We start from the raw sequence: 20638 nt of genomic DNA on the forward strand, positions 1-20638 counted from the left end.
AAATAAACTCAGTTAAGGAAGGGGAAGGTTCTGGAAAAGAAAGCTCATAGGGTAGGGGAAGCATTGCTTTAGTGGGGGATAGAAGTCATAAAATGTGAGGGGTTAATGTTATATAAAACATTCCCTGTATGTTCTCCAAATCCCAAATGTTCTTTCTTTTAAAAGCCTTGGATTGGGCCGGCCCCGTGGCTTAGCGGTTAAGTGCGCATGCTCTGATGCTGGCGGCCTGGGTTCGGATCCCGGGCGCGCAACTATGCGCCGCTTCTCCGGCCATGCTGAGGCCGCGTCCCACATACAGCAACTAGAAGGCTGTGCAGCTGTGACATACAACTATCTACTGGGGCTTTGGGAGGGGGGGAAGCCTTGGATCCTTAGGTGGTCCATAAGAGCTTGTTTTTCAGCCAGGACCACCTTTCCCAGGCAGCTACAAATAGTAAGGCCTGGAGAATCCTGTTCAAATGGGACTGATGTTGTAGAACTTTTAAACCTGATTTTTCCCAATTATCTGACAACAAAAGAGCTTCCAATCTCGCTGGTTATCTTGCCAACCCTGAAGAACCCCTCTCAAGTCTCTACCTGTTTTTCACGCTTTAAAAGCTTTAGCAAGAGCACTACTCAGTGTGGCTGTAGAGACCCTTCAGGGTCCTGTTCTGGTGCTTCCTGTGGCCATCAGATAAATAGTTCATAAACCAGGAGATCCCCTCCCTTCTACCTTCAAATAGCCATTGGAAACTGGAGACAAGAGTTCAGAAAGTTCCAGTCACTAGCCCTGAGTCCCATTAGCTTATCTAATCTGTTCATCTAATCTCTCTGGCAGTTTGAGGCTCCCAGAGGGTGGAGGAGAATCCTATGCTCTTAGAACCACAGTGAACACTCAACATTGGAGTTGAAACACCAGGATCCAAAAAAAATTCTAACCAACTTCCAATAACACCAAATTTCACGTTTCCATGTTGAGAGTTTTCAGAGCAAGAACGGCAAGACCAGGCATAAGAACCTATCAAACCAACCACCAGTCAAAAACAAAACAAGACAAAAAAACAGGCCAAACCAAAACTTTATGCTATGAAAACAAGAAATAAAATAAGGAGATTTATAGGCCGGCTGATTGTCAGCAAACACAATATATTTACTGTATTAGCATTTGCTCACAGTGCAAATGGTACAACATTACACCATTTCAATATTCCGGTTTTTAAAAATGCTGTTTTCATTAACTATATTATATTGGCATAACAATGTGACAAAGGAGCAAATGAAATGTTGGTGAAGAATTTCACCTTTTCACAATATCAAGCATATTTTTTTAACCTTAGTATAAGGTACTATAAATCCAAGAAATAAAAACATCCACAAAATATATTACATCTGGTTTGTCTTTTTCTAAGTACTCAACTTTATACAAAAGTCTTTCAAAAAATATCATTCCCCATAGGTTTTCCTGTTTAAAACCTGATTTTTTTCTCTCAGTTCACATAAGTTAGAGTGCATTTTCTTTTGTTGTTTTTTAAAACATGCAGACATATAAAAAATCTGGATAGCACAACCTTTTGGCAACAAAGTTATTTTTCTCTTAGTTTAGCTTAAATGTTTGAGAACAGTTTTGTTAAAACAAAGGAAAACTCAGAGTTATCATGCAGTGACATGCATAAACCAGAAGGAGCAAGGAAAAATATTAAAGGATATCTGGTTCCTCCTTCCAGCTTCGAAGTGACCAAAATTTTTGTTTTCAGTAATTATCACATTATAAAAAGTATTCAGCAAAATACTGTCTCTGCAAAGAAAGATTTTACCCTTCAGCTGAAAAAATATGGGCCCTCCTGGCAAACTTCATCCTCTTCTCTCTTCCTCTACACAAAGTCCAAGTACCTGGAAACCCTCAATCCCCTGCTCTTTGATTCTTTTTCCCTTTCACTAGACTCCTTTTAGTATTATTTATCCACCACCAAAAAAACAAAAAATGGTGCTTTTTTCTTAAAAAAAAAAAAGTGGGAAAAGCATAAAGTGACTTTAAAAACAGACATTCTGTAAACTCCAGACCTTTGTTCCTTCTCTCTGGGCAGCTTACTGACCACAGGAGAAATACCGCTAATAGGGAACAGTACATTCAGTCAAGACTGTGCTGGAAGCTGTGTCAGAGAGCAACCTTCCCCACTCCTCCACTTCAAAAGAATCACCCCTGTGTGGAGAGGGCTGGGGAAGAGGGGGTGCCTGAGAAGAGGTGAGGTAGGGCAGGGAGAAGGTGAGATTGGGGTATGGAAAAGATATGCTTCATTCATCAACATGGAGTAATGCAAAAATCCCCATATCATTGAGGAAAATTTGGACAGAGATACGTGTGTATGTGTATATGTGTATGTGTATATATACATACTCACACACATATGTAGGTATAATCTCATCAGTTACATTTTTCATAAAAAATAAATCATTTAAAGCCGTATATGCCTACAAATTCTCTTTATTCCGGTGCACTGCACCGGATAGCCAAGTACCCTAGAGATTTCATTTTCCTAGGAATACATATAGTGTGTATGCTATATATATGTATATATATAGCATACACACATATACATACATACACACACACACCATATACGTAGATTTAAACTCTGTTGTGTTGGTGATGACAAAGGGCAAAAAAAGAGCCTACCTTCCCATCAATGGCCGGAAGGAGAAATGGGTATGTGAGTGAGAAAAAACAAAAACATGGTGAAATGGGGTGGCTGGTTGAGGCCTGCCTTTCTGGAAAAAGACTTTGAAAGAGACGGGAGAAGGCTTAGAGAGAAGGGAGAAGACGGGAAAAGGGCAGAGGGCAAACTCAGGAACATGGATTAAAAAAGTGGGGCTGAGGAAACACACGTTTTAAAAGGCAGGTTCAGTGATAGCTGCTCCTTCTCCCCGATGACCAAACTGCCCTGAGGCCTAAGAGGGAAGCGCTCAGAAAAGGAAGGGTTCTGAGGGGCTAAACCCTAAGCGGCGGTAACAGTACCGCGGCGGCGGCATCCGAGGCATTTCTGTAAGAAATATTATTTCTGAGCAGATGGAAGACCGTCTCGTCCGGCCACGTGCAGGCCCCCAGCCTGGGACATTCCCCAGCCGCCTGGGGACGCGATGTGGGGAAGAGTTGGGGTGGACACAGCCGGGTTCAGCTCAAGAGTCTCCCACACACGCGCGCGCGCACACACACACGCACACATACACTCACGCGAGCACGCACACTCGCGCGCATCCCCGCACGCAGACGCGCGTGCGTGCGGCGGGCAGCAAGCTCTGCGCTTTGGTGCGCTCCTTACCCCCTCCCCCTCTCGGGTCTTCGAGGGGGAACCGAGGGAGACGTGGGAGGAACAGTGAGGTGCTTGGGTCGGGCGAGGTTTGGGCAGGCCCCGCCTTCAGTCCCCCGCAGGTCCTTGGCGCGGCCCGGCGGCCCCTGGATCAAGGCGATCCGAACTGAACAAAGCGGGCTAGACGCCACCTTTCCGCCCCCACGCCTTGGCTAAGGGGGGCAGCGAGGGGAAGGCGTCTCCTGCCCTGGCCTCCAACCGTTGGCCGGTGTGAAAAGGTGGAAACGGGGGACATCGAAGGGGAACAAGGGACCTCACGTCCATGGAGAGGCCAGGGCGCGGCCCCTGCGCCTCCGTGGCTAGCTTTCCCGCTGCTTTCAGGCGAGCAGCCGAGAAACACTGGAGGGGAAAAGTGTTGGGGCCCGAGCCTCAGGCGCAGGTGGTGACCACAGGGGCCAGGGACACGGGGGGCGCCGAGGAAGCAGAGGGTGCACCCCCCTTCTCCGCCTTCTTCTCCTTTTGCTTGAGATGGATCTTGGCGTGGCGCTTGCGCTCGTCGCTGCGCGCAAACTTGCGGCCGCAGAACTCGCAGGCAAAGGGCTTCTCGCCCGTATGAGTGCGGATATGCGTGGTAAGGTGGTCGCTGCGGCTGAAGCTCCGCATGCAGATCCGACACTGGAAGGGCTTGTGGCCCGTGTGGATGCGCAGGTGCCGGGTCAGCTCGTCCGAGCGGCTGAAACGGCGGTCGCAGCCCTCCGCCGGGCACGCGTGGGGCCGCTCGTGGAGCGGGGTCTTGCTGGGTCGGTTGGGGTACTTGCGGGGCCGGATAGGCTTGAGCGTGAGCGGTGGCTGGGGCAGGCTTCCGAAGCCCGGGTGGATCTGCTTGTCTTTGAATGCCTTGATGGTCTCCAGGGGGGTAATAGGAGGCGGGTTGACCCGGATGGGGTCCATGCCCTGGAAGGGCTTGTGCTCCGGAATGGAGCCCATGTCGTTGGGGTGATGATATAGATTATAGTCAGGAATCATGGGGAAGAGATTGCTGTCCAGGGCCGGCTTGGCCGATTGGTAATCCTGGGGGGAATAGGCGAGCCCAGGGTTGCCTTGGGGGTCGTGGAAAGACACAGGCTCCGAGTAGAGATCACTGCAGTTAGAATAGGGGGGCAGCGCCGGATACATGGCCTCCACATCGCCCTGTGGCGGCTGCACCATGCTAGCCGTGGAGGTCTGCGTGCTGAGTGCCCCTGAGGCGGGGGGCACCCCCAAGATGCCGGCGCTCATGAGGCTAATGATGTTGTCCTGGCACCAGTTGGAAGGGGAGTCGAAGGCGAACTTTCCCAAGTAGGTCACGGTCTTGTTGCCGGGGGCTGGCTGGAAGGAGCCCGAATAAGAGAGTTCCGGATTGGGCTTCTCGTTGGTCAGACCGATGTCCATCACATTCTCTGCGGAGAGCGGGGGAGAGAGGGGAGGGGTGAGTGAAGCCGAGCCGGCTCCTGGGCCCAGACGCCCAGGTCCTTGCCCAGGTGTGGAGGGTGCGGCCGGGTGGAGTGCGCAGCGCATGGGGTAGGAGGAAGGCTGTGCCCGGCGCAAAGAGGGCGGTGCCGCGCTCTCGGGCGCAACCTGGATACAGCAAAATACTACGGATCGGGGTGTGGAGTGGCTGCTGCACACACATCGCACACGCCGTGCACACACTCACGTACCACACACACGCAGGCGCGCGCGCGAGAAGCATTGTTGTTCCCGAGATGGGGCGGGCAGGTAGCTGCAGCTACAGGTAGTTTCAGACCCGGAGCGTCCCGGGCTCTCGCTCTCTAGCGCACACAACTCGGCCTCTTCCTCTAGCCTTGTCCGCCCCGGGACGCCGCACCTTTCCTGCCCCGACGAAGCCCCTCATGCGCACTGCGCCCGGGTCGCTGACCCGGAGTGCTCCGACGCTCTGTCCTCGGCGCATAGAGGAGTGCTGCCGGAAAAGGGAGCTCTCCCGCCGCCTCCCCGGGCCCCAGGCTCCTCCGGGCCTGAAGGAGCTTTCGGCTCTTGCTGGAGGGGGAAAGCCTAGCCTCAGCTAACGAGGGAGGGCGGCGGAAAATCAGCCCGTGTCTCCATGGCGGGAGTGGCCGCTCTTCCCAAGCTCCTTGGCCCGGGGATCGCTCCCCCCGAGGCAGCTCCCGCGCGGGCGGGCCCCCTCCCTCTCCCCGCCACCCCCACACCCCTGTGGCTTTGCTGAACGCCCCGGAAAGGCAGCGTCGCAGTACCTCTCCCACCGCGGGGACTCCACGACGCACATGGCTCCATCCCGGGTGGGAGGCTGAGGGAGCAAGGGGGGAGAGCGCGGGTGAAAGGGACGCTGGGCTCCTCCCGGGAAAGGGGGCGACAGCACTACGCCTTGCGCACAGCCCGGCGATCGAGCCCCCTAAGTGGAGAACCCCAGAGCCGCTCGCACCTACCTCCCTCCGGTCGGCGGCTGCCCCCACCCGGGAGGACCGAAGCCTCTACCGTGGCGTCGCCAAACAGAGCCTTCCCGATCGGGGAGGGCGGGAGGAGTGGGTGGGAAAAGCAGCTCGCCCCCCGGAAAATTCCCAGCGCGGCCCCCATCTCTCCATCCGTCCGTCCATCCATCCATCCCTCCATCCATCCATCCATCCATCCATCCATCCCTCCATCCATCCATCCATCCATCCATCGCTAGCTCGTTCCCTCCGCCTCTTCCTCTCTCCCTTTCCTTCCTCGCTGCCTCGCCGCCTCCCCGCCGCCCTTACCTGTAGCCATCTGATTGTAATGGGCTACCGAGTCGCTGCTGCCAGAGAAGAGGTTGAGCGCGCTAGGGATCTCCTCGGGGTACAGATTGTCAGGCAGTTGGTTTAGCAAACTGCTCATGGTCACCGGCAGCTTCTCGGCGAGTTTGCCGGTCATAGCACTCCCGAGCTGCCGCCGCCGCCACCGCCGCCGCCGCCGCTCTCTCCTAACGCAGCTTCCAGGCAAGCGGCATCCGAGAGGCGATCCGTGGTGCAGGGGAAAAGCATGCGAGAGGGAAAGTTCTGGGGGAGGGGGGAGGGAAGAGGGGAAGGGGTGGGCCAGGGGAGGGAATTTTCTCTTTTTGGGGGGTGGGTGGGAGAGAGGGCAAAGGGGGTAATCCTCTTGGGTGCCTCAGCTGGTGCCGTGTGAGGCCGGGTCGTGGGGTGGGGGTTGGGGGCGTGTGCGGGGGGTGGGGTGGGGGGCTGGGCTAGGGGGGATCTCGGCCCCAGGAGTCGGACACGGCCTCAGTATTGATCTCACAAACAGACGCGCGTCCGCAGCCCCCCCGCCCCCCGAGCCGCCACCGCCACCGCCGCCACTGCCGCCGCCGTCGCCGCCTCTGCCGCTGCCGCTGCCGCTGCTACCACCACCACCAGCCCCGCCGCTTCCTAGCAAGCTCACTGCTGCCCAAAAGCTCCCAGCCAGGGAACTCCACCAGCCTATTTATCTGAGCCCCGGGAAAGCTCCGTGACGTAGCTGCCCATATATGGACAGACAAAGCCCAGCCGAAGGGGCGCGACGTCACAATGGAAGCTCCTCACAATGGAACATTAGAAAGCAGGAAGCGGGCCGCAGCCAACGTGCGGCGCCCGCACTGCTCGCGGATCTTAAAAAAAAGAGAGAAAGAGAGAAATAGAACAGAAGAAAGAAGGAAAATTCGAGAGGAAAGAGGAAAGAGGGATGCACTGAACGCAAAGCGTAAAGCGCACAGCGCGGGGTTGAGAAAGCAATAACCGCCAGTGTGTTTATTTGAGGTCTGCACTAGGAGAGTGCGCTTGTAGAGCGGGGGGGTGGGGGGTGCGGTTGTTTGCAAGTGGCCTCCACCACCACCAGCAGCAAGAAAGAAAACGGCTGGCTGGCCAAGTCTCTTTGCAGCCTGGGATCTTCTGGGGAACCCGAAGGTGTGCGATGGGACCTTGCTCCCGCCGCCCTTCTCACGTCCAGGACCCTGTCTGAGACTGGGAGAAAGGGAGCGCGTCCCTTTGAGCGTGTCAGGGATCTTTGATCCAGTATCTCGAGAACTTCCGTGCGGCCCTCACGCTGATTCGCCGCCCACACCCCTGCCGCTCTCTGGGCCCCTGACCCTGCGCTGACTCCGGCTGAGCGCAGTGGCGGGGAGATTCACAGCTGCAGAGCGGTTGCGCGGGAGGCGAGAACCCTGCACTTTTGGGGTCGAGGATGTGCGGTTTTGGTGGTGAAGAAGAAGGAATGAAGTTGAGGGGATAGGAAACACGTGCACCAAATCCCCAGTAAATTCCCTAAGCACCCCCTTTGGCCACGGGATGGCAGGAGGGCCCAGCAGGCACGGGCGCAGTCGCTGTCTATTGCTGCCTGCGAAGGGCCCGCCACTGAGTTGCAGCAGGAGCACGCCGAACCCACAATCTCTGAGCCACCAGGGCGGCCTCCCCTAGTTTCTCCCCTCCCCCTCGCCTGCCACAGGGCTGTCCCTATTGCTGCCAGCCGGCGCCTTGCAGTCCAAGGGCAGCCTGTTAGCCGACTCGGAGCGCTGTCACCTCCCGGAGCGGCAGCAGATCCCGGGGGCGGCTGATACGTTCCCCGAGGCCTGCTTCTGGAGCGCGCGCGGCCGGGCCGCGGGAGAGGGGGAGGAGAGGACGGGAGCGTGGGGGAGCGACCCCGAATCACACTGGCTTGGTGTGGGAGGATTCCCTCCTCGGTGGCCGTGTGGGCGCGGTGAATCCCGCGTCCTCCTGCTGGGGAGTCGGGGTTGGGGGAACGTGCATTTCTCAGGGGGAGTGGGAGTGTTGACAAGGAGGACAAGAGGATCCCCGGGCCTCACGCCGTGGGAGGGCCACGCGGGCCGGGGAGGTGTGGGAGGAACTCCCAAGCTGCACATCGTGGTGGGGGTGGATGACAACCTCGCTCTCCTCCTCTTCACTTTACTCGGTGGAGAACTGGGGTGGGAGGCCTCGGCCTTCCCGGGTCTTCTCCGGTTCTTAAGAAAGGAGGGATTCCCGCCTCCCGCGAGCCCCCTCTCCCCCGCCCCTGCAGACGCTCCCGCCAGGCTCCCTACACCTATACAGGGGAGGCACTGCGCCCCCGGGCTCTTCTCCGCCCGCGCGGCGCGGGGAGGGAGCGCTCTGCAGCGGTCCCCGGCTCCGGCCGGAATCAGGGCATGCAGCGCCTCCCACCCCCGGCTCCCTCCCTTGGGGGGGACGAGCGGCCGGTTCGGGGACGTGGGCGGCTGTGTGAGCCCGGCTGGGCGCGGGAGGGGCCCTGGCGGCTGCTGGGAGGGTCGCGGGGCGGTGGGCCAAGCCGGGAAGAGCCATACAAGGAGCGGATCCGGTGACGTGCCGGCCGCGCCCCTTCTCCTTCTCGATTTGGCTGCTGATTCCGGTCCCCGGATTTGCATATTTTGGCATCCAGTGGAAAAGGAAAGAAGAACGGAACCCGCAGCCTTTAAAGGAACCGCACAGGCTGTAGCGTCACCTAGGGAGGCGGTCTGGGGGGCGTGAAAAATTAGCCAGCGGCTCCGGCCTTTGGCCGAAAGAGAGTGGCAGCAGGGGAGAGGCGGGGAGGGCGGCGACCAGCGAGCTCCGGCCGCTCTAGTCCCAGTCCTGGACCCTCTGCGGCGCTTCCTGCTGCGCGGGCACCCGGAGGTGGCGGGGGTCTCCGTGGGTTTCTGCCTGGGGCCAGAGGACGCCGCGAGGTCCGCGGTCTTGGGCGAGCTGCAGGCCCCAATATTGACTGCAGTGCCCATGTTTCCCCGCGCGAGGCACGGCTCAGCCTGCGGGGGTGGCGCGAAGGAAGTGAGAGACCTCCAGGCCGCTCAGCTTAACTCCGGAGGACCCTCCCATGACGCACCCCCTCCCCACCTGTGGAGACCTCTCCCCGGGAGAGGAGGAGAGTGAGGAGCTGGAAACTCCGTTTCTGTTCGATAGGAGGCCGCGTTAGGAAAGGCAGAGGCAGGGGGAACATTTGGGTTCCTTGAATGCTTCCAGGGTCCCAGAGACGGTGGAGGAGTGTACCCAGTCCAGAAACGGCCCCTTTGAGGCTAGCTGGACTTGCTGCACCCAAGGAGAAGAGCAAGTAGCAGGGCTTGCCGGCCTGCTCCGTGGCCTGCTTACACGTTGGTGAGATCGGGTAGGAATCTTTTGGGGCAAGATGCCTTCCCCCTCCTTCCTACTAGTTCTTGACATAGAATGGGAGCCTTCAGTTCAGTTAAATAAGTATCTATTAAAGCTTCTGTGTGACTTTGGGCAAATTTCTGAATTTCTTTCTTAGCCTTGGTTTCCTTCTCTGTAAATTGGGGTAATAATAGTACCTATCCCTTAAGAAGAATTAAATTAGGTAATCCTCATAGAGTATGAACTCTAGATCTCTAGCAAGCACTCAGTAAGTGGCAGTTCTTATTGTTAAACTACACTCTCCCCACCCTACCATGTGACAGAAAAGCCCTTTCCCCTGTGTGTCTTAGGCGTGAGAGTAGGTGATAGACGGAGTAAATAGGGCCAGGTATGGAACTCCATCTATCAGTGTGATCAGATACAAGAAGTATTAATGTTTATTATTTAGGGGGAAAAGGAAAGGCCTATTTGTGTGCCAGGTACCTACTGGGTGCTGCACCAACATGGAGATGGTTAAGGAATGGTCCTCACTCTGCAGGAGTCCAGACAAAGACTGAGACCTCAATAGCTGGTGATGACATAAGGCAGGGTGCAAAGAAGTCGGTCACTCTTTAACACTCTGGAGCATCCTTCTAGACTCTTTTGGAGGGTGGCTGTGGTTCCTGGGGTGGGGTGGGGCCAGACTCTGGTGTCCTTCCTTCCCTCCTCTGCTGTGGAAGGAGCCAGGCTGGGGAGAGCCTGTCTCTGCAAGCATAGGTCCTCACTGCCTGGCTCCTGTTCAGGTTGCGGCCCACACAGGCGTCCCCTGTCACCCTGGATGATGGTGGCAGATGGAGGCCAGCATTCTGTGGTGGGAGGGGATGACCCTGGGTATGGAGTGGGGGTTGGGTGTTTGGAGTGGCTGCTTATAGACTAATAGCATTCTCCCGCTGGTTGCCAAGTCTTGAATTCAGCACAGAAAAAAAAGTTTTTCTCCGCTTCCTCCTTGCCTCTCTCCCTCCTGAACAGGGGCTGAGGGTGATTGTCTCAGTTTTATTGGCGGGCTCAGGTGAGATTGCCAAGGGCCTAATTACCTGAACTCCAAGCACCGGACTTGTTGGGGAGCGAGCAGGCACTGGTTCAGGGCGTCCTCACCCTGGAGACTGTGAAAAGCAGGCCCGGCCCTTCTGCAGCAGAGCCAAGGCTGCCCAGCCCCTGGCTGCTGTCTCTTATGGAACGTGGCTAGCCTCCCAGCTGCACTTACGGGGACTGCTGCTGCTTGTGGGGGAAAGAGGTGTGTCGTCTTGGTGAAAGGACAAAGGAAGGAGGAGGTGCAGCCATAGAAATCCACCACAGAAGAAGGCTAGGTTGATGCTCTGTCTTGCTCCTAAGTTCTACAGTCGCCTCTACCCTCTGGACTTTAGTTCCCCTTTTGCTAAAGCTATCCAGTCCTCTGCTGTCTTACAGGAAAGAAACCCCCTCCAATTAATTCAAACTGGGGTGTTAGCAATTTAATGCATTGCCTTTCTCAGAGAGTATTTGCATTTTAAAAGAAAATGCTTAGAGAGGATAATATATAACCCAAAGGAATCAAGCCCAGTGCTTAGCATGATGCCTGGAAAATGGTAGGTGCTCAGAGACGCTGGTGGAATGAGGTCTGATTGTGGGATATCAGGCCCAGTGACAAGGAGGGGGAGGTTTTGTGTGCAGAGAGTGTCTGGGGCTCCTCAGATCACACCGGGCACCCATGTATAGGGCCCATCTTGCTGGGCTTGCTCCTGAATGACAGTTCTCTCCAGAGTATTCAGTTAGTTGCTTTCCATTTTGGGGTGCCCCACAGGACGTTCACAGGAGATGGACAAGTCATTGGTGGAATCTCCCTGGCCAGCCCTCCCTGGCGTTCTAGCGGTCATGGCCATTTCTTTGGTAATGACAGCCAGCTCTGAATCTGGATGGGTTTGCCTAGAAGCTTCTGGAAGGGGAAGATTGTTGACAGCCATGACAACTTTTGAGGGTGGTGCTCCTGGTTAGGAGCTGGAGCTGAGCATCATGTGGGGGTTCCCAGAGGCTTCAGGCTCACAGAGCTCCTGTACCCACAGAAGATGGGGCGAGAGGGCCTGGTGGACATACTTCATTTCTTCATTCTTTACAACAATCCTGCAAGGAAGCTTTTAGAGCTGCCCCTCAACATTGTTTTTTTTTCTTCTTAAATGAAGGATCTAAGGCATTGGAAGAAGTCTGAGTAGTTAGTTGGAGGATACCTGGCCAGGAACTGGCTGAGCTGAGATTTGAACTCAGGGCCTTGTGACTTCAAAGCTACTGCTCTTCATTCTACCTCTTGTCCCTATTAGGGCTGTCAGGGGAAAGAAATGAGACGGCAGATGTGGGTAAGAGGAAGGATAGGTATAAAACCTGTGGAGAAGGCAATGAGTACAAGGAAGTCTGGCTGGAATGTTGCCTCTCAGCACCCCTGGGACCCAGCATGGGGGTAGGGGAGGAGCACCCCCCAGGGGAGTTGTGGGGTATAGCACTCAGGGAGGTCAGGGAGGTCCACATTTCTGCCAGGGCTCCTGGTAGGCGGAATGGCAACCGCACCGCTCTGAGGCCAGGTTCCATGACCCTGGAGTGTCTCAGAGGCCGCAGACTCCATTCCAAGCCATTCGTACACTTCCATTTTAAACATTTACTTGTGCCCAAATTCTAACTCATTATAATCACGTTGAATGAGGGTGTTTTTGACCATGCTTCAAGCAATTTTGGGGAGAGTCTGGTGACCAAAGGGAGAAAGTCTTGTTAGAAAGTACCATTTGCTGGGAGGGGGCCCAAAGTGGTCCTGGAGACCCCTCCTCAGACACAAGTCCAAGGCAGTGAGTAACTGCCACAGGGAGGTGCAGAGGATGAGAGTTTAGGGCTGGGCTGGGCTGGGGCAGGGAGAGAAGGAAGGTCTTAGATAGAAGGTGAGACTTGGAAAAAATCTGCTGAATGGGGAAATGGAAAGTACAAGCCCTGGCCTGGGAATCAGGAGTTCTGAGTTCTGCCATGAATTATCTACGTAACTTTGGGCCTGGTCCTCTTGTTCCTGGGCTTCTGGTAGGGGCTGGACTGGATAACCTACCTCTAAATTTCTCCCAGCTCTGTTATTCCAGGAGTTTTGGATTCCATTGCAGAAAGGGTTGGGAGGAGACATGTTAGCGTTCCTAATCAAGTTTGGGGTTCTGTAGGGCTTGGACTGGGATCCCCAGGGAGGAGGAGGAATGGGTCAAAGGGATGAAGGCTTGTAATGGGGACTTTGCTGTCTTAGCTCGGGGGTTCATGGACGGTAAGTGGAGTCATGTGCTTAGAGGGCCTGTCATTGCCCCTGGGGCCACTGTGGGACAGCCCCCATCTCAGCTGGGAGGGATGGTGTCTCTGCAGAAAGGACTCTTGGGGGATGAACCTTTTTGGAAAGAGGAACTTTGTCATCTGAAGTGAACCAGAAGGTATGAGTGTTGGGGGGACAGTAGTGGAGGCAGTCAGGGGGAGCAAAGAGGGAGTAAGAGAGAGAAAAGGAGGGAGAGAGAGATGAAAGAAAAGAGATGACAGCAGGTTCTCCCCATTGCTCTCCACACAACCAGCCTCTTGCTGGGTGCAGGCTTCACCCTTGGGACAGGTGCTGGATCCAAGAGGCTGGCAGGTTCCTCTCCTCCCCACCCTGTAAGAAAAACCTCTGTGAAACCAGAGAGAGCTGTGGTTTCTAGATCCTTGTCTCTTATCAGGTCTCAATCTCTGGATCCTCCTCAGCCTAAAACAAGCAGGCCATTTGCCTCATCCATCAAGGTGAGGAGTAGGGGGCAGACTTTTGGGTTCTTCTTTGCTGTTCTATGCAATCGAAAATCTGAAATCTAGGGAAAAGCAGCTAATGACTCTTGGGCCCAGTGTTTGAGCTCCTAGGGTGTATTAGCGTCTTCTTCACCACATGGCTTAGGCAGGGCTTCCCAACCTTTGTCATGCCATAGCTCTCCTGGAGAATGAAACTCTTCCTACAGCCACTGGGGTAAAGGACAGATGCTGCCCCCAGCCCCATCCTGTCACCCTGAGGGCTGGGAGAATAATACTGGCCAGCTGGAACCCACTGGAAGTCTGCATATCTGCCTGAGTGATGGCATGAGCTTCCCTGCCAGGGCTCAGGGAAGATGGGCAAGGAGAAGAGGCATGATATTTCTCTCTCAGATACTGCAGAATTATTTGGGCCATTCAGAATTATTTGGCCCAAGATCACCAAGAAAGTTACTGGATGACAAGAGATGGTACCCAGGCTCCCAGAGGGCAGGGACGAGGTCCTATTCCCCTTTGTCTCCCCAGCAGCCCTATGCCTGCCCCAGCAGGTGCTCCATAAGAGGTTGCTGACCCAATTTAAGAGTCCACATTGGTGATTCTGGAACATGGTCAATTTAAGGAGCAGCTGGATCCACTTCACCCTTCCCACCTGGTCCTTTCATTTCCACCCCCCACTGCACAGGATGGGGGCCCCTTGTCCACCAAAATCCTATTTCATGGAGGGGGTTCTGAGATCTGGGACCTAGCTCTCTAATAAGCATGGTCGGTTGTGTGCACTCTCTGTGGAGGGAATCAAATGTGAGCCTGGATTCCTGCTGTGTGTCGGAAGCAGGCAGCTTAAAGGGAAGTGAGGGATGAGGCTCTGATAGAAGCCATCACACACAAGACATGATGAGTGTCTCAAAGTGGGTGCAGGCAGAGTTCAGAGGGGGAAGGACCACTGCAGGCTTGGAGCAGGGACTTGCTCAGGGCAGGGGCAGGCCTGATGGGGGGAGGGGGGCTTGATCAGGCCTTGAGAAGGGGCTAAGACCCATAAGTGAAGAGGGGAGCAGAGGGGAGGTTGGAGAAGGGGAGGGGAGGTTGGAGAAGGGGAGGGGAGGTTGGAGAAGGGGAGGGGAGGGGAGAGACGGGCAGGGGGTATTCTGTGCAAGGAGCTGTGATTCTTCGCCTCATTTTCACATTAACTTTATTTTTTTCCTCTCTGAAACTAGAACCCATAGCATTGTCTTCTGGGACTTTTCCCTCAGAGTGCCTGGTGGAGGCCTGGTTATGGTTTGTGGCATGGATGAATGAGGAATCCTAGAGGGAGAGAAGGGAGACCATGCTGAGCCTGGACATGCTAGATCCCATCAGATGTTTGGGCACCTATTAGAATGTAGGCTGCAGGAAGTCAAGGGCTTCTGTGACCCTCACTGCCATACCCCCAGCTAGACCCTGGCTCACAGGGGTGCTCCACAAATATTTGTTGAAGAATGAATGTGCCAGACACTCTACCAGGCCCCCTTCCCTATGCTAGTAGCAGGAACAGGAAAGGAGGCTAACTCTGGGTGTGAAATCCAGGAGAAAGGAGGAGTTTGGGGAGTACAAGGCAACATAGATCCCAGGTTGGGGCGCAGTGGGATTAATCAGGCATAAATTCAAGTGGTAATAGCCCCGTTAATTGAGTGGTAATGATCCTTGGCATTTTTCATCTTCAAAGCCAGTAACAAACTGTAATTTATACTCCGGCCACCCGGGGGCAGGGTGGGGGGTGGTGTGGAGAATCCTGCTACTCAGTCCGGGAAACTGAGGCGCTGGCGGAGAAAGCAGATGTCAGAGTGGTTACGAGAGTGGATGCAAAGCCCAGCAGAGCCCGGGATCTTCAGGTGTGCCTTGAGCTCACCAGAGCGTGGCCCCCTTCCAAACTCAGGCGGCTGGGGAGACAAGGTCACGAGTGGGGAGGGGGCGCCGGAGACCTGCGCAGGGGCGGAGAAAGAAGTCTCAGCCGCGAGCTTGGCAGAGGGCGGCCGTGGTGAATTGGGTTTGTCGGTGGCTCGGCCGACAAGAGTCGGCCAGGCCCAGGCTGATCGGCGTTGTGCAGGGCCTTGGCTCCCGCGCTCCAGGCTCAGCGCAGGAGTGGAGCGCCGAGCAGCCAAGGGAACTCGGTCCCTCGCGCCCAGTGGCAGGCGGGCTCGCGGCACACTCAGCGTGAGTCACCGGCGGCTCCGAAATGCCTCCCGGTTTCCTCATCGCAGTCTAGCTGCTCGGAGCCCGGAGGGAGTTTTTCATTAGGGTGATTACCCTGCCGTCATTAAAAGCCGGTAAATATCACCCAGGGACCGAGGGCTCACCGCCGCCTCTGAACTGCAGCCCGGGTTCACAGGCCCCGGCCGCGGGCGGCGCCGCTCGGCCTCCCAGCCACCAGTTCGAATCCCCGGGCTTCTGGGGGCCAGGGGCCAGGAGCCGCCGGCCTGCGCGGCCCTGATCGCCATGCCGAGACCACCGCGCCCCGCACCTCGCTTTGCGTCCTCTCTTGGACCGCGATATCCTTGAGGGCATTCATCCTTCGGTTCAGTTACCAATCACTCAGATACCTTTCCTCCCATACCCTCTTCCTCCTAGGTTGCCACGGTCCCACTTACGTTTTTACATTTATATGGGTAATCCTTAGATAAATGTCTGCCTCCCACCCCCAGCCCCAGACGTTCCAGAAGGGCAGGACCACTTTTGATTTTGTATTGTATTCTCCAGGTCCCTCCACTCCCACCCGGCGCTAGTGTCTGGTGCACAGCAGGCCTCAGCATTTTTGAATTAACAGGTCCCCAGGAGGCCATAGAACTGTTGGATGACGGCCCCTCCTCCTGATTGCTTACAAGACAGTTGTCTCCTGTGCACCTACTGTGTGTCAGGCATCGGGGATGCAAGCAGTTGAGGCCTTGCTGTGGGCAGACTGGAGGTCTAATGAGTGTTCAGGGTGGGGATGGGCAGTAAGTGAATATGTGTGAGCTGATGATAAGTGACATAGGAACAATAAACTAGCACAGGGGAGAGAGGGTGAGGGAGTGCATGCTGAGATCTTGTTTTATGTGGTAATCCTTCCCCAATCCTTGCATTTTGGAGCTGGCATTAGTGCCAATGACATTAAAGTACTGACTGGGAATATGTGAGTCTGGGCTGTAGTCCAGCTAATTCATTGGATGCTCTTTGAAAAATTCTGTGTAAAAGAGATCTTTGTTTAAAAAATGACATCCAAGTCCACTAAGGAAAGTGAGGTCTCTGAAGGCAAAGTCACCTGTGATTTGGCCCTTTGCCCCTGGCATCAGCCCCTCTTCCTCGGTCACTCGGCTTTCCCGCCTGCCACCAGGTGGCCTGAGAGAAAATTCTGACAGTGTGTGAGGACACGGTCGTTTTCAGAGGCCTCTGGGGAAGGGATGGCAGCTGGCCAAGGGTGGCTGTGGCTGTGGGTACCCCAGCCCCAATCTCAGAGCCACACTCCCCTCTTGCACAAACCCTCTCTCGGATGGCAGGAGAGCTGCTTCTAGACCCCAAACGAAAGAAAAACTTGCCGCAATGGAAACTTGAACTAACTCTCCCCTCTTGCCCCACTTCCCTCCCGCGGTCACACTTCCGGCAGTCGCCACAGGGTATTTTGGGTTCGAAAACAAAGCGTCAGATCTATTTGAGCAACTTTTTTTTTCCATTGGAGTAGAAGCCCAGGGGCCTGTGGCCACCCTGGGCTCGGCCACTTCCCCAGGGAACTGACGCGTTTCCCCTTCTCCACTGGGGACCAATTTAGCAATTCAGACTGGCCACTTTTAGCTTCTCCTTTCCCTGGCCTGGCAGCAGGCTAGGGCCCAGCAGTAGGGCCGCTGGGAGGAGGGGTGTGTGTCTGGGTGCCTTCCTTGTGGACTTCAGGGGAAGGCCTGGTTCCGCTCTTCTGCCAGAACCTCTCCTTACCTCTCAACCTCCTCCAAACCAGACACACACACACACACACACACACACACATACACACACACACACACTCACATACAACCTTCACAGCTGCCACCAAAAATCCACCTGCCGCATCAGGAGACTGCAAAGTGAGAGCTGGGGTTAGGCCTTGTCTGGTCCTCAGTCTATTCCAAAGGGTAGCTTGTCTGTGACGATGGTGTGTATGCAGGTTGTGAATGAAGTGGGTGTGCATATGTGGAGCCTGCATGTGCATGTAAATCCTATGTTTGAGACTGCCCAGGCTGAACAATGCGTGTAAACACAGCTCGTATGGATGTCTAGAAAGTGCTTGGCAGAGTCGAAACCCCGGAGTGTCTAGCGGGTGCATACATCATGTGATTTTGTGTGGGCTGGTGTATTTACAGTATGTGCATGCAGGATGCGTATAGTAGAGGTGTATGTGTGCACACTCGTTTGTATATGTGCCGACGGGCAGTGCCTGGTGCTCAGGGTGTGGGGGGAGGAAGACAGGTGGGTGGGTGTGAGTGTGTACCTGTGGGACCACTGGCTAGGGACCAGCCAGATTTGTTCTCACCCGTGCCTTTCTTCAGGACCCTCCCAGCCTGTCAGGCTCTCTCCTCAAGCCCCTTTCCCAGCTACAGGCTGCTCCATCCCCTCTGGGGACGGAGTGTTTGAGCGTGTGAGGCTCTGTGAATGAGGATGTGTGAGTGTGAGTATGGCTGTGTGAAAGTGTGTGTGAGTGCATGTGCCATGTCTGAGTACGTGGGTGTGTGAGACTGTGTGAGTGTGTGTGAGTGAGTGTGGGTGTCGGTGTGGTGTGGGAGTGTAGGGCACTGCCCAGGCTTGCCCTCTGGCCTAGGCCCTAGAGCAAGCCCACTCAGCCACTGTCTGCTTGCTTCACAAGAATGGAAATGAAAGGTGGAGCTCAGGGTCCTGCTGCGCCTGCCTTTCTGCCAGGCTCGGCCTCTTTCCTCTGAGCCCCCTGCTCCCTGCCCAGCTGACTGTGCCAGTGGGGTGGACCCCAGCTCATGAGGAATAAAGGCAGTGCTTCTGTGTCCTGCCCTTGTTCAGAGCACGTCAGGGGATCCTGAGGGACATTTCTACCCTCTGGGCCCGAGTGCAGACACAGGGCCCGTGTTCTCCTCCGTCCTCCCTCCACTAGGGTCCCTGAAGGAGTGTCCTCTGGCCTGGATCTGGGGAGGAAGAGCTCTGTCGTTGGCTGTTGCTTCTGGGAATGGGTTTTCCTGAAATCCCAGGGACTTCCCCTCCCCATATCTGCAAACTCCTCTTTAATCTGGGCCTCCTCGTAGGGTTTTCCGGCTCCTGCAGCTAAATGCACTTGGATCTTTTCATTCTTAATCTCAAGAATGCTCATTCTACCATGTTCTAGTGGCTTCCACTCATCCCCTGGCCATAGGGACAGTGGTATTAGCTTTCTCTACCATTCCCCAAAATAATCACATAGAGTTGCACACCATTCAGCTAGAGGAGGCCTCAGAGACCACCCATCCCAAACTGTTTTATACATAAGGAAACTGAGGCCCAGAGAGGGCAGCTGACTTGCCCAGGCTCACACAGCAGTGAATGGTAGCACTGGTACTGAAATTAGGTCTCGACTCCCAGTTAGTGGTTCTTTCAGCTACAGCAGACCAGACGGCCGTGTCTTTCTTTTCTATATCCTCTTTCTGACTCTTCCTCTTCCTTTCCTTGTCTATTGAAATATTTCCTTTCTTCCCTTTGAAACGTCCTCTCTGTGTTAAATAAGACGGCTTGCATTTGGTGGCACCAAGACCCCTCTCCTAGCACAGCCGTCCTCAGTCCTTTTGAAAAGCTTTTCTCCTTCCTGGTCCCTCATCCCCCAGGATACTCAGGGACCCTGTCTTGCCCTCTCCTGAACCAGCCTTTTCAGCTCCTGTTTCTTCTTCCAAGTACTGAGGAGGCAGATGGAAACCCTCAAGGAATTGGCTCCTCTCTCTAACCTTAGTTTCCTGGTCCCTAAAATGGAGTGAGGGTCTCTGAAGGGAAAATATGGACATTTGTGTATGTTGGGTGTGTGGGCATGCATGTGCGTGTGTGTGTGTGTGTGTGTATGCGCACCTCCCATGTCTCCCAGCAGCTCCTGGGGGTAAATGGGCAAGTTAATTAACACTAGGATGAAAGGTGCTGTGGGATAATTACAGGTAACATCAGGATGGCTGGGAGGGTGGGGTAAAAGCCCCTTAGACCTCCTGGGGGGTGGGCAGCCCCTTGCCCCACTCCTGCAAAGCAGATCAGACAGCTGGAGGGGAGAGGGAAGGAGCATTCTGACTGAAGGGTCTTTGTCTTTACAGGGAAATGCTTGTTAGTTGCTAAGGAACCAGGTTGTTTTTCCTGATCCAAGCTCCCATTGTTTGCTGAGCTTCGGAGGGGATGCTGGGCTGGGGCTTGAGCATCCCTTGGCAGTCTGCCTTTTCCCCGGGGCTGCCGGGACTCAGATGGGCCTCTTGGGAAGGACTCTCATCTGCAGAGGGTGGCTCTTTCCATTACCCTAAGCCTTACTACTTGCTCCAGCTGAGCTGGGGAGCAGAGCAGGTGAGGTGGAGGCAGAGATGGAGAGGAAAACTCGCATTTACTGAACAGCCTGTATGCCAGGCATTGTCCCTGGGTGCCTTCTGTGCTATCTCCTTTAACCATTGCAACAGATCTTTAAGGAAGGCACTATTTTCATTACACTGTTTCTTGTGGTTGAAACACAGGTCCAGAACAGTTGAGTAAGTTGTCTAAGGTCACAGGGTTCTCAAGTGGTAGAGATTCTATGTGAATTTAGGTCTGCTAAGTTAGAAAAGTTGTGCTTTTTAAATTACATGATCTAATGCATCTCCCAGGCTTTCTTCCTATCCTATGGCTGCTCAGCCTAACTCCTGGACCCACCGCCACCACCACCATGAGCACCACCACCATGAGCACCACCACCACCAGGACCACCACCACCATGAGCACCACTACCACCACTGCCACTGCCACCACCGCCATGAGCACCACCACCACCACCAGTACCACCACCACTACCACCATGAACACCATCACCACCGCCACTGCCACCACCACCACTGCCATGAGCACCACCACTGCCACCACCACCACCACCATGAGCACCAGCATGAGCAACAGCAGCAGCAGCACCACCACCACCACCATGAGCACCACCATGACTGCCACCACCACCGTCAGCAGCAGCAGGAAGTCTTTCTATATGGCTATCTCTCCTTTTGCACCTCTCTTCCTTCCCTAAGACCAGTTATCACTCAGGCGAGGTTGAGGTTCAGGACAGAGAGGGGTGATTCCATGGAGTGAGGGTGGTAAATTGTTGGGGCAGTTGCCTTGGGCAAGTTGGGTGCTGGGGATGGTAATGGCCTTGAGCTGGGCCAGGCCACTGCTGTGAGTGTCCAGGAGGTGGCCGTCCCCACAAATCACACTTGGTCTTGAGTAGCTGAAGCTGAGGGAAGGGAAGACGCTTGGGGGAGACTCCCTTTAAATTCTTCTAGA

The 20638-nt window shown here is 55.1% G+C and overlaps 1 protein-coding gene across 1 annotated transcript; it reads right to left on the bottom strand.

Moving 5' to 3' along the window:
- Positions 1 to 343: 343 nt before the first annotated feature.
- EGR3 (early growth response 3) lies at positions 344 to 6569 on the bottom strand. Its single transcript, XM_004442285.3, has 2 exons — positions 6041 to 6569; positions 344 to 4723 (listed from the first exon to the last, which is right to left on the bottom strand). Exons 1-2 carry the CDS (start codon positions 6192 to 6194, stop codon positions 3714 to 3716), a joined length of 1164 nt encoding a protein of 387 aa, XP_004442342.1. The 5' UTR covers positions 6195 to 6569; the 3' UTR covers positions 344 to 3713.
- Positions 6570 to 20638: the final 14069 nt, after the last annotated feature.

Source organism: Ceratotherium simum, chromosome 12 (assembly GCF_057802395.1).
Source record: "Ceratotherium simum simum isolate JZ-2026a chromosome 12, ASM5780239v1, whole genome shotgun sequence".
Taxonomy (NCBI): Eukaryota; Metazoa; Chordata; class Mammalia; order Perissodactyla; family Rhinocerotidae; genus Ceratotherium; species Ceratotherium simum.